Source organism: Camarhynchus parvulus, chromosome 8 (genome assembly GCF_901933205.1).
Source record: "Camarhynchus parvulus chromosome 8, STF_HiC, whole genome shotgun sequence".
NCBI classification, from domain to species: Eukaryota; Metazoa; Chordata; class Aves; order Passeriformes; family Thraupidae; genus Camarhynchus; species Camarhynchus parvulus.
Window position 1 is genome coordinate 10,307,657 of NC_044578.1, and position 14,479 is coordinate 10,322,135.

Below are 14,479 nucleotides of genomic sequence, written 5' to 3' on the forward strand. Positions count from 1 at the left end.
GATTGAAAAATGGACAGAAGTAGTGCCTAGACTTAATAAGGCAAAAAAGGGAAGAGAGTTGAATTATTATTTCAATTCCCAGAATAGCAGGATTAATTATTTGTAAGCACCTGAAAAAAAAAAAAACAGACTGAGTAGCAACCCGGGTGGATTTGTCAAGAAAGAATTATTTTTTAAAGAATTCTTTATACAGACAAAAAAATTATCTGAGGGGAGAAGTAAGACACGAACTGGAATTCAGTAAAACTTCTGACAGATCGCTTTCACAAACATGCCAAAAGCATTATTGATGACACAAGCATGATACAAGTCCAGAAGTGGCCAAAAAACTATCCAGGAGGCTCAGTGGGCTCACTCGAGGAATGGAAGGATGTTAATACTTTGGGGTCTGCCTAGGAACCAACATTGTTTAGTGTTTTCATTATCAACCTGGATGATGAAGTAAAAAGTATGTTTATTAAATTGCAGAGGACATGAATCTGGAAAGAATGGCACGTATGCTGGGAAGTCTGCCAAAGGAACTTGGCAAACTGGAGGAGTGTTCTGGAAGGAAGGATCGGGAGTGACAAGAGCACAGTGCTGCTCTTTGGCACAAGGAGCCAACGGCACAAGCACAGGGTGTGGAGTGGGGGAAGTGGCTGCTCTCCAATTCTTCCTGAGACCTGGAGTCTCCAGGAACCCAACACGCACCTTCAGTTCCATGCCACTGTGGAAAAGGCCACAGAAACAGTGGATGCATATAGAATGAGAACTGTGAGGTTAATGAATTATCTATTTGCTCCTCTTTTTTGCTGTAGTCTGTACATTTTTGGGCACTGCTCTTTAAGGAAAAGAGGAATTAACTACAAACATTCAAAAGAGCAACAGGAATTAAGAGATCTGGAAAACATCACCTAAAAGAACTGAAAAAACCTCAGAGTGTTTATTCTGAAGAACTGAAGGATAAGGAGCCAATCAGAAGAACACTGAAGTAATGCACAAAGCTGAAGCTCTTTCTGCTTTCTGCCAGTCTGGGCACTGAAGCACGCAGCTAAGAGAACTGCAATCACTCTCCCCAGTCTAGCAGGTTTTAATAGACTATTTTCTGCACCTTTCCAAGAGCAGGGGATACCACACAAGAATCTACTGATGATGACTTGACTGCAAGCATCAGGGAAAAATTAAATTTGTTTTGAAGTAAATCAACCCATCCTCTGAACTTCAAGCCAAACACTAGGAGTCCCTGCAACTGCGTTCAGGTTGCAGGGCACTGACACTGCCAGAGCTTTCCCTTTCCCTGAATGAGGAACAAGAGCCTGACATAAAGCAAAGAAAATTACTTTTGACTCAATTATTCATGTTACGAAAGCCCACTTGTGCTTGCCCAGAGGTTGACAGGTAACTTCATCTGTCTGGTAGCAAGAAAATAATTGCAAGTTGGTGCCAGTGCACCACAAGAGCAAAGTATGAGCCCTTAAGGCCCTCTGTGTAACAACTGTATACAATGATATTCGCAGACTGTTTCGTTATGTGTGTGGTGAGCTGCCAACCTCTTCTCTCTGTCTCTAAACACACAATATAATATGCCATGCCCTGAATGCTAATCCAGTTGTCTTCTTATTTGCTGAAAAGTCATTAAGCAACATTTGAAAACAAATATATATATGTATCTTTAAGATTTCTAAAACAAGAACTATACTCATTATTTATTTGGGATTTCCTGACAGACAAACCAGCCACTGAATGATCACAACCTGATTCTGTTCTGGGAAGGTGAATTAAAGAGAGCAACCCTGACTATTAAGAGGTCCATGGTGCTTCAGAAGTGCACTCATGCAAATGAGGGGGTAAAATTTTTACATTGGGAAGGCAGCGTATCCACCATGTCAGGGTTTTAAATGAGACTCCATACTGTTGTTCTGGATGATATTTTAACCAAATACAAATCATGAATCTCAGTAACTGAGCAAAATATAATGACTTGTGCTATTCAGGAGGTCACATAAGTCTGATTGTAGCTTTTTCAACAAGTTGTGCTGCTGCTGTCTCCTCCTCTCCCTCCTGTGACATCACATCCTTGTCCTCAAACTCCCATTTCTTCCCCTTCCCATTGCTCTCTTCCTTCCTCTGCTCTTAAATCCTAAGAGTCCATAAAATTCATGCAAAAGCTAGTCCTTTTAAATACTCTTTAAGATAACTAAAAATTAATTTAATTGTTCATAGTGCATACTAACAATCTTGAATAGCAAGCCTCGTCTGTGATGCAACACAGATTACAGAGTGATGTCTTTGTAAAACATGTTTAATTAAAGCTGAAGTCCATGTAGGTAAAGAAAGTCTTCACTTAAATGCAGCAGGACACAGAGTGGAACTCCCCTTAGACCAAAATGTGGCAGATATGACGGTGATACAATGTCTGCCCATCATTACTGATTAGGTGACTTTCACAGTGTCAGCTGACAGTGTTCTTACCACTTTCTCCTTGTAAACAATGTATTTCAGCCACTTGAAATCCTGCCATTTGAATCCTGCCAGGACAAACAGGGAATCCTTCTCATACTGCTCCATTTTCTGGATTGCACCTTCAGGATATGTGATCCGGAGTGTTGTCTTGCCACCCACATCTTTTTCAAAGCCCTTCACTGGAGCCGAGTTCAGCCTGCAGGGCAACCAGAGAAGAGACACCGTCACAGATTCCCACTTACACTCAGATTCCCACTTGCACTCCTGTGTGTTCATGACACAGCGATCACTGCTGGCCAGGAGCTCCCTGTAGCAGCTGCTACAGTAGCAAATCCTAATTCTTGCAGTTCTTCATCACAAACACTTACGGAGGTTTGTACCAAGCGACGACAGCTTAATTAGACGTTACATAAATTCTATCACTGAATATAATGCAAACCATTTCTGCATATCAACTCCTGTGATCTAAATAGGATCACAGGAGTTAGAAAAGGAAAGTGAAGAATATTGTCCTTGAACATTTAGAGTAACAAACTAAGCATTAATATTTTAACGGCCCATTGCTCCTTTGATGTGTTAGTTGGGTTCTGCAAGGCTGTGCTGAAAGAGATGATGAAGCTCCTCATCAGTTTAAACAAACTGAAACTGGTCTCATTTTCCAGGCCCAGCCCAGAGCTTACACCACTCACCTGCAGCGAGGCTGCACAGGGCAATAACCAACTAATAATTCTCCAAAAAATCCCATAGGGTCAATCTGCATCTCTTCAGTTCCCGAAACTGGCCCATCAGGAGGGTGAGTTGCCTTGCAATGCCAGCACAAAGGAAGAGGTTGGGCTGGGACAAGGCTCAGCACCACTGCAGTCTCACAGGCTCCAAGGAGTTTCTGCAGTGGAAGCGCATCCCACTCTGCAAACACTCAAGCAGTCACACAGCTTTGCTCTCGGGGACGCTGATTTCTAAGGAGATGCTATGTATTTAGCTGTGCTTTTGTTAAAACATTTCTCAGGAACAAGGTTTTATCCCTTGAAAAAGCAAACTGCTTTGGCATGAACAGCCCTGATGACTTTCATGACATTAAAGTTTTCAGAATTTCTATTCAAGACTAAAAACCCAAAGCTGAGGAAATTTCACGTAACTTGGAATACAAATCTTGCTGACATCAAACAGCAGCCTCTGACAGCACAGGATTGACTGCTTGAATTATTGCAGCATTCTTGAACTTGGTGTTGTTCAATACACTGCAAATTTTGCCATGTAGGAATGTTGGATTTGTCCTTTTTAGCCTGGGTAAGCATTTTACATTGGAAAACTTTTATTTAGAAATAAAAATCTCTGTACAATCTGAAATCATATTCAAAATCTAAAGAAATACATTCTTAGGCATTTTTAGCAAAAATACTTATTTTATCATCAGGAATAAAATATTAAACGGAAAACAACTTAAGAATCAGCACCACCACAATGAATACAGCAGATGAAGTCTTTTCCCATGGTTTATAAACCCTCTGAAGCCTGACTTTGAGGAACTAGACCTGAGTACAATGCTCCCAGCCAGCCTGATCCCTTGGTCTTTCCTCTGTTGCTGATGGCACATTCACACACCACTCACTTCTTCTGTGGGCAGTATTTAAGGTGTTGTGTCTCTTTGGGGCAGATGACCTTATACAAAGCAAAAGCATGCAGCTCAAAAGGCAACAGAATACTACCAATACTATCAATATTCTGCAAAGAAAGCAAGTTTTACATATTTTCATCTGTTTTCTTTAGGATGAGGAGGTGTCTGCAGTTGTTTCAAATGTCACTGTGCAGCTCTTTGGCAGGGTTTTTCCCATCCCCAGCTGCTGGGTCCACTGTTTTGCTGCTTACTTTGTTAACACTCTCAAAACTTGGGAGCCCTTCTTTGTATCTAGACAAGAAATAAACCAAACCATTTCCCCAGGTGAAATGAACTCAGGTGTCCAGCAAAAGGCCAGAGTGTGAGCTGCTTCTGGAGCCACAGTGACAGAGCCAGCACCACCAAAGCCCAGGGCAGTGCCCTGAGGGCAGTGAGGGCAATGGAGCAGGCAAAGCTCAGGCAGCCACAGCACCCAAAGGTGCAGATCCCACAGCCCAAACCCCTCCCCAGGCAGGATGCACTGGTGGTTATAAACACAGCTGAATCTTGGAAAGCCTCAGTTAGGATGTCAGGCCTCCTTGTACTGCCCGTGGACAGGCAGTTTTCTCCACAAGAAGTTTCAGAATGTTTTCCTGTCTGTGTTTGCTGATTACATATGGAGACACTAACTCCTAACCCTGCCACCATGAAGATCCTTTCAGACACCACTCAAGTATCACCATCAGGTGAATCCCTATCTGGTTCTAATCAGGAATTTCTGATACACACTTATTTTTGCCCAGTCTACAATCTATTCTAAGGAGGCATTTCAGAGCACTGACAGCTGACTGCTGCCAGAAGTCCTGCCAGGTAAATAGTGTGACAGCTGGGAATAACACCTGCACTGAAATCTGATAATGTCTAGTTAAAGAAAAACAGTAACCCACTCCAAGCTCTTTTAGAACTGACAAAGCTGAATTGGACTGTCTTCACTGCAAAGAACAAAATTTCTTGCTGCAATTAGCAATCCTCACATGGTAACACAGGAGGCATCAAAGAGCTCCACATACTGCTGGATCACTCCTTTGTCCACAAATGTATCACATTTTTGCGTTTAAAATTCACTCCCTAGCTCCCAAATACCATCCTTCAAAGAAGTTCTTCAGTGTATGAAAAAGGATGTTATAATACATGAGACTTCCCCACTTCCACAGGAATAAAGCAAGCAGTTGGATACATATCCAAGCACCTGGCTTCATTTAACCTTTACAGTTGACTTCTCTCTCCTTTATCCATCCCACCAACAGCACAGGTGCTTAGCTGCCCTCTTATCCTCCCAGCTTGCAAACTGACATAGATTTACTGATGTGGAGAGAAAAAGTTGAAGTTTTCATTTTGAAATTAAATAGTGGCCTTTCTGATGTAAATCTTAGTGGGTGGCTTAGACCAGATGGATTGAAACTGTTCTTTTGCTACTTTTTTAATAACCTGAGCCCAAGGAAAGGCTATAAACTGCATTTTAATTCAGCTGAAATAACTACAAGTCACCCAACTATGACGAGGAATAAGAGCTCTTTGTTATCAACTGATAGTGGGATGAGCTGGGAGAAGGGCTGTAAAAACATTGTCCTGCGCTGAACAGCCATCCCTATGTCCAGCATACTCATGGAGAAGCAGGGAACCATTCACAGGAACCAAAGACTAAAAGGGATCTTCTTGGTCTATTTGTCCAGAGTTAGAGGATATTTACCTCTCTCTGCATGCCCTATTCTTTCCTTACAAATGGGAGAGAATAGAGACTGTGTTAAATAATACCTGCCTTGAATTCTTTTATTAATCCCTTTCTTTCTTCTACCTTTAGCTAAGAATTTGCTATTTGCCACCACGTCTTAAAGCTGATTAAAGTTGAGATCACATCAGATACATTTCTTTTAATACAAAATCAGTTATTGTACTAAGAAAAAAATACCAACTTAGACTATGTTAAACCAATTTTATAAACTTACATTGCAGTTTATCCCACTTTTATAATTTACCATAATAATATTTTGTTACTCAAAACCTGATAGAAAACTGCATTTTTTTTCAGGTCAGACTAATGGGTCTGTAGCTCCCTAGAGCACATCCTCCCTCCCTCCTACACACACTCTCTCACTCTCCATTAGTACAGGTATTATGTTTGTTAATCTCCAGTCACCCAGAATGCCTCCCTGACTTGACAGATTTATTACTGAGAGTTATGACTAGACCTGTGATTTCACATATCAGCACGTTTTTCAGGCATTCTGAGATGGCCATAATCCAGGTCCTGAGCAAAAGCAAGAAGCCCTGACTCTGACTGTGGTCCTTGGCACTCCCACCACTCTGCTTCTGCTGCCTTATTCAACATTGTCATCTGCAGAGACACAGAGACAAAGTATTGCCAGTTTCTAGGGCACACTTACAAGTGTTTAATCACTGCTGGGTCCTCTCTCATAGAGGCCTCCTGCTTCCTGACACCCTATGCTGCACCATTCTTAGTCCTGCCCTTCCTAACTGTGAGGTGCAGTTCCTGGGGAATGCTACACATGTATGACCAATAATACTGTCCTGAGCTACCACAGGAATATTTCTGGGAGCAGATCCAGCAGCGTGAGTTAATGCTTGACCACCTAAGGGTGTCACAAAAGCAGCTTTTAGAAGGAGCTATGAAGGGAGGGTTCAAGTGATATCATACAAGAGACCACATTCCCAGGAAGCTGTGGAAAACAGAATGCTTGAGGAATGCCTTTACCCTTTGATGTGATCATCATTTATAACAAACCTTTTTAAGCTCATGTCTATTTTTACTCTCCCTGTAAGTTAATGCTTCCATACAAAGGGATACTGTCACTAGGAGAGGTTAAAGTTTGCCCGCATAGCAAATGAACTGATACAGAAACTGAATATGGGAAAGAACCATAATGCCAAAGACTCACCTGACAACAACATCATAGTCATCAATTTTTAACCCCAATGACTTATTTGCAAGTACTCCACCATTTCCCACAATAATACATCGCCGGCAGCCGAGACTGTGGAAGAAACAGAGAAGTGATTTTTGTAGCAGAACTTCAAACACACAGAGAGCACATATTTAGTTTGCATGCATCTGAGAACTTCAGGAAACCTCTGTAAATATGAAGAATTAAGAGGGGGACAGAGATACACTTGATCCTCAGCTCACCTCATCATGCCCAGGCATTACATGTGATAAACTGCTTTCAACACCTCACACCACGTGTGGCCTAATGAAATGAGCTGTCAGGACAAGCAGCTCCTCTCCCCCCACACCCCTAGTATGATGGGCTTGAATCAAACCCATCTGTTTACTTGAACCATCTCATTATTCGTTCAGCACTGAAATAACAATAAACCAAAGGCTTAGTGAAGAAGTCTTCTCTCCAAGCGATTTTATGAGTGCAGGCAGATCTTGCCAGGTATCTGGGGTGTGCTCACCTTGCTGAGAGCAAAATTGCTGCTGTTATGGTGAGATTTCAAGAGACAGAAAAATATTAAATTGAGAGAAAAAAAGACACCCCTCACATGCCTGTCCAGTAGGAAATATATATGGAGACACAATAGGTGAGGAAAGGGAAGGAAAATAACTTTAATTTACAAAGAAACAGGAAAGAGAAGGAAGAGAACAGTTTCTCGTGGAACCCTGAGTCACGAGAACTCTGCAGCAGATGTTAAAAAGCGATTTTGTTTTGAAGACAGAGAAAGGACTTCTTTCCAGCCATCTAATCCCAAATGCAGCTGGCTCTTCTGGCAGTGTGCCTCCAGCTCTGGTAGTTCACTGAAGGAATACGTGTCTGCAGAGCCTTTTTCGGAAAGGGTCCAAGGCAATCAGTTGTTTGGAGCAGATCCCTGAACTAGGCAGCCTTCCTAGTCCCAGGCACAGTCAACTGGTTGCTTCTGGGCTGTCCCCTCTGTGATAAGTCTAAAGAGCCAGCATGAGGAAAGCTGTGTTTATGTGGGGTCCCTTCTTGCAGAGCAGGGCTGGAGGGCACTGAAAAGACTCAGCTAAACCACTGAAGGTCACTCTGCTGACAGAGACATTAGCTGGAGACACATTCAGAATTAACAGCACCAAGAAATGCTCAGGAACAGCTTTCCCTGCCCAGATAAAGTTCCACTGCACATCCAAGCCTTTCCAAAAGAAAAAAACTTCCTCATGCAGATGGACATATTAGCCCAGTATCCCCAAGGGCTAAAGAAGCATGTGTATTTATGATAATCAAACCACAACAGAGAAAGAATTTTATCGATGATGGCATAGCAAAAAAAAACCCAAGCAAACCAGTTCTGGCAACAAGGAGAAATCAGACACAAGATCTGGTTCAAGCAGTATATTGTGACAAAGAGGGAAGGGAGAGTCAGCCCCAAGTACACCAAAATGAGTGACAAAGATGGTAGCAGCTTTGTCAAAACCTTAAAGGAAAAGGTGCTGTAGGAGGGAGAAAGAGACATACTTCAGTTCTGGCCAAGTGATATTTCAGAAGGAAACACACTCTTTTGATGATTATGATAGGAAAGTTTGACCTCCTAAAAAACAGACTGCTGGGTGAAATACTGTACCTTCTCTACTCAGCTGTCTCTCAGCTATGACTCCTTTTGAATTTTCTGTTTTGAAGAATACAGAGCTGAAATCCAAAGGCTGCAAGCTCCAGGCACTCCACTCTATCCTCTTCCCACTTACTGTTAGGATGTTCTTACCAATTCTGAATACAGATCTGCTTGTTTCAACCTCAAACCACTTAATTGCTTTCTTCGCTTTCCTGCTAAATTAAAGCACCATCTACTGTCAGCAGTCCCTTCCACATCTGCATGAGTTCCACTGACTGAGAAAGCACTGTGTATAAACATCTGCCTCTCACAGGGCAGACTGGTGAGCATGAGCTGCTGCACATGAGATAGAAGAACCAGCTCCACCAGCCAAAGCTGTTCCAGCAGCTTCATGGCCCTGCTCCCACACAGGACTCATAGACTGATCAAACCCCACTCCTAATCTTCTGTTCACCAAACAAACTGGAGTGAGCTCATGACAACTTGCACAGTATGGCAGCTCTTGTAGGTCTTGACTCACACTTGCAGCATGTCCCCGAACAATTCTCAACTTCTTCCCAGATCTCCTGAGTACTGATTCTGGAAGACCAGCATGCAGAGCTAATGCTGCTCAAGGTAGAGTGCCTTTTACACAGAGACTTCAACTACATCATTCCAATCCTCTTCTTACAGTCACTGGTTTGCAGAATTTAATCCTCATCTTGTAAACATGACCTGCATAGTTGCCCTGGTGATGCCTGATTTTTGATTTGGCTCCAGCAAAGGATGCAACAAAATAGTCAGGACTGACTTGGCCCGCCTGCTCGTTACTTTTCCCAGTCTTTGGTTCTGGAAAATTTTCCTAGTGGAATTTCACATTTACTCCAGACTGCTTTTAGCCCCTGTGAACACCTGCCAGCAGGATTACACTACAAGTGTCACTAAAGGATTAATTCTCCACACTGACAATAACTTTTTAAAGCTGTGTAACATATTCTATTCCTAAAAAGGATACCTCTAAATGGTGTAGTATAGAAACAGAACATAATGGACTGAGACAAATAACTAATGTGTGCTTCTAAAAGTTTATCTTTACCATTCAAGCTTCTAGTTCATCTAAAAATATATCTTCTACATGGCAAGATTTAATTTCCACAAACCCAAAGTAACATAACATCAGTTATGCTGCCATCCTGGCTCTGTCCTCTGCAGGATTTTTCCTGCAAAACCAAATGAATCAACTTACAGCTACCTCTCTATTATCTCCCATATTTCTCCAGGAATGGCACAACATTTGCTGTTCTCTCAAACATTCCAGGAAGGGCTAAAAAGCAAACAGTAATAACAACAGGAATTCTTTATTTAACTCTTCAGTGCTTACTGACTTTAAAAGACATATAATTGTCATTTAATATAATTGTAGTTACTAATAAAAGAATCACAAAGTATTTCACTGTTGCTGTAAAATGAGACATCTTTCTATCTTTACCCCCAAAAATGAAACAAATACTTAACTGAATGGTTCTGCCTTTACTCATTGTAATTGATAGGTTAATCACTTTTGCCCAGCTTCATGTCTGAACCACTCTTCTACCCTCATGGTTCTGACATATTTAAATGGATTCTCCTTTTTCCTTAAGTCTGCAGATAAGATTTTTCATTAGTAACTTTCTGACCCTAAGGTCTCATCTTTGATCTTCTAACAGCTTAAATTTCTTTCAAATGTACTCTGTCTACTGATTGTGCCTGAGCATGGGAAACCTGCACAGTCACTGCTGGCTCCGGGCAAGTTTCTGGGTGAAGAAATACACAGTGCAAGCAGCATCAGTTACAGCTCAATTGTTTCTCCACAAAGAAGTGTGCAAACACCTTTGTGCTTGTTTACACAGTATATCAAAGCCCTGTTTCTTTTCCAGAAGATTTCAAGGATTGAGCACATCAGACACAGCCCACGTTTCAGTTTGCTACCAGGGTGGTATGAAGGACGGTCATGGACTTTCCACAAGAGATACTCCCTAAAGCCCTAAGCTGGGAGCTGCAGCCAGATGTACAGACTCTTGACACAGATACTCCAAGGTTCAGTTCATCTGCACCAAAAGCAGGATTCATGCAGATTTTCTTGAACAATATAGAACTGTAAACATGTGTATGCTTTGTAGCAATTCCTATTTCCTCTTCTCTCTTTTCAAAGTGCTTTAGGGATTTGTCAGGGGAGAAAAACCACAAAGCCTTTCTTTACACAACTTTGGATCTGAAGGCTTTGAGGAAAGATATAACAGAATAATTAAAAAATACATCTTTAGGGTAGCTGGTGCTTAAGGAGGCTTAACATACTCCGGTTTGATCTGGCTGCTGTTACTTAATTGGGTGCTATCAGCCTGAACCAGAGGGGGACACACACCTCTCTTGTTCTACCAAATCCTTTCCTCACTTGTTCAGGTAACATACTGCATTTGTAAAGACTATGATAGTTATAAGCTCAAACTCTCAGTTTTCTTTCATTACCAGCTGGAGGCAATACAAAAAACATCAGTCAGGCTTTTATATTTATGTCTTCTCATAGGAAATTTACATGTCATCACCACAGAGATGTAACCCAAAAATCCACTGAAGTCCAGCCAGCAGATGGGCTGTGGAATTATAAATCAAGCCCTAATCCATTTGCAGAATGAGGGACAGGCCACTGGAGGAGCCACTAAATCAAGCAATGAGAATCTCAGCAATATCAGAGGGCCTGGAAAAGCCAATGGAGGGCAAGAAGTTACAAAGATCAGGCCCACTGACATCTGTGTTAGGGAGAAAGACATGCCAGCTCAGAAGGAAGAAGTCAGTGGTTCTAGAGAAAGCCCCCTGGATCTCCAAACTCTGCCAGACAAGTTCAGGGCTGAGCTGTAACTACCCTCCTGAACATCAGTGCAGCTTTACCTACCCCGTGCCCTGGAGCATGAGCAGGTTACTACTCAACACAACGGCGCTGTAATAAGGAGTCATGGAGAAAGCAGGGCACCATGCACCCTGTGTTACAGGTGTGAACCACAGCCTTTGTGCACATGCCCTCCAGCTGCTGCTAGCTATAACACAATGGAGGGATTAGTGGAAGTGAGTTGGCAAAGCTGCTGTGGGATGATGAAAAGTGCATGCATACCTGGAAGGATCACGTTTGCCTCATTTCAGCACCATGTCAGTACATTGTGTCAGGAAAGGTGCATCAGGATGCCCTTTAGCACAGGAATAACCAAACAAAGTTCATTTCCAGGGCTTATGAGAGGCAAGTGAATGCAACTTCTCAAGGACCAGCTCTGTGAAGGAGGGCGCAAATGGAGAAGCTGGGGTAGGAACAAGACCAAAGGCTTGGTGTAGAGATCCTCCACCACACAACTCTAATCCTCTCCTTCCTTTCTGTGCTCTCACGCACTGCTCTGACCTCACCTTTCCTGCCTCTCCCACCCTTCCCCTGGGAAAGCTGCCTTCAGTGTATAGTTACACGAACACTTACTCCAATGGGCTGGGCAGTGCTCACCCTCCCCACCCATCCCAGCCTCTGCCTCTCCCGCCGCCGTTTCAGCTCTGTGCCCACACAACTCTTCAGTGGGAGGGGAGCTCTGGAAATGAAGTCACTGGAATGACCTGGGTTGAGAGAAAAGCTCATAAACTGGAATCATCTCACTGATCTACTGTGAAGTCCCCTTTTAAACAATAGCAGCAGCACAAGGAGAAGGGCAGCAGCAGTAGCAAATATGGTTTCTTAGATTAGTTGCAAATATGGCTTCTTAGGCTTGACAACAGAGACAATGTTGGTGTAACTCCATTCTGAAAAGAAGGTGAACCTGGAGCATTTTTCCCACTTCTAGAATCAGCCCACTAGACTTCTGAGAGCCTACAAGTGGAAGGGTTCACAAGATCTCCCAAAGCCCAACCCCTTGAACCTCACAGACATGACTTGTGTGTCTTATCTAATTCTTCCACAATAGGACATTTTCTCAGTTCTCTATCATAGAACCAAGAATGGTTTGGGTTGGAAGGGACTTTTCAAGGTCCCCTAAGTCAGGCTTTCTCCAGTTGCTTCAAGGTGTTGAGCAAAGGGGAGAAGTCTGGGCTTTCTCCTTGACCAGTGAGCAGGAAGGGAGTAGCTAAACCCAAGGCTCTGCCCCTGGCACACTGGTGCTGCCATGGAGGGGAACTCTTAGGATCTGCTTGGAACTTGAGACAAGATGAGAAAGGAGCTAGCCTTCATCCACCAGTCTTCTCCACCGACTTTTTAGGAATCCAAAATGGCAGATACTCATTGCTGCCAGCACTGGAATTCAGTGATGACCACAACTGAAGAATATTTCTGGAATGATACCCAAGTCTTCATCTGTGCCCTACCCACCAAGCTGGTTTGCCAGAGCAGCACTATGGCAGCCTTAACACCTCCTACAGTTATCAAGCTCTTTCTCCTAATAACTCCTCTGTTGCAACTCCATCCACCTCCTCCTTTAGGCTCTCGCTTTCCAGCTTGCTATCCCAAGCCTCCTTGAGTCCCTTTCTCTCATAAACACTTCTGGTTTTATCCTTCCTAAGACATGCTCACTTGGAAGGGCTTTGGGAGGTATTTGATTGTGATGCATATGTACTACTCAACCAACATCCACTGATATGGATTTATCACAATTCCCAAGGAAACAGTACTGCCCCAAGATATCTGTGTGTTTACACACCACCAAACCTCGTTGCTGCAATACCACAGAAATAAATCTCTAGCTTGTTCCTGAGGTCTTATTTGCACTTGGTATGTCATGGATTTTGCATACATTTCATGGGGCTTAAGTGTTAGATCTTTCCTATCTCTGCACCAAACTCATTATAAAGAACACAAACCAAAGTGAGCAGCTCACACCAGAGTCGTTATGTTTCAGAATCTCCTGCGAAATTACTTTCAAAAAGCCTGAAACATTCTACTCCTCAAAAACAGGTGAGCAGCAAGGGTCACAACTACATTAACCTTCGCTGCAAGAATCTTCCACCTGCCCTATGTCATTAACACTAATTTTGTATGAGCAACCTTCTGAAAGAGTCTATATGTGGATTTTTCAACAGATTAAAATCTTAACTCTCCAACCAGAACTGAGATAAACCCCAGATGGGTGAGACTCAGTTGTGTGCAAAATCTCTAAGAAGGTCATTTGTAAAATGGTTTTACCTTCTGGACATAATTTCTCAAATTAATCCAAAGTCTGAAGGCTAACCCTATCTGGCACTGCTGTGAGGCAAGGCAAACTTCAAAGAAACCTAAATTAACACATAGACTGTGCAAGACTAAGAATAAGCTTTCATACAGAGAGTAACTCCCAACTACAGCAGGCAAGCTCTACAATCAGCACATAAGGGTGCAGAGACCTACACAAAGGCTGGTTAAGCTTATGAACTTTGTCACCTAAAGTGGGCAGAAGGGGAGCTGGGCCAGGAAATAAAACCCATGTGTTTAGAAAGCAGGAACTGTGTTGTCAGCCTGGATCAAGTACCGCTGGAAAGATGTATTACCAGGATTTCGAAAAGAGCTCAAGTCCCAGAGTAAAAACCTCTGACAGTTTCTGACAAAAACTATCCCTAATCTGGGAGGTGGCACTAAACCAAACCTGCAGGAAAAATGGAAGGAATGACAGAAAAGCAAGGACAGGAAGGACTAAAGGACTATCACTGGGAAGCTGATTGTAAACATGTCAGTGAGTTTCAGAAACAATCTCTACAACAGAATAGAAGAATCAAAGGATCTTCTTCTAAAGGCATCAATTCAAATATCACAGGACCCAGGAGACTGCTATCCTGTTCATCCTAGCACAGGCTTGGCCAACACAACCAAACATTCCTACTTTGAGAGTGAGGTACTAATGAAAA

General features: G+C 42.7%; 1 protein-coding gene across 4 annotated transcripts in view; it reads right to left on the reverse strand.

The window, feature by feature from the left end:
- The window catches only part of ST3GAL3 (ST3 beta-galactoside alpha-2,3-sialyltransferase 3), a 161,230-nt gene that overhangs the window by 42,324 nt on the left and 104,427 nt on the right, over positions 1–14,479 (reverse strand). For all 4 annotated transcript variants that reach the window (XM_030953034.1, XM_030953033.1, XM_030953032.1 and 1 more), the window contains 2 exons: positions 6,994–7,089; positions 2,452–2,638 (listed from right to left, as the gene is read on the reverse strand). In XM_030953034.1, the coding sequence (XP_030808894.1) occupies positions 2,452–2,638; positions 6,994–7,089 (283 nt within the window). The remainder of the gene's footprint in view (positions 1–2,451; positions 2,639–6,993; positions 7,090–14,479) is intronic.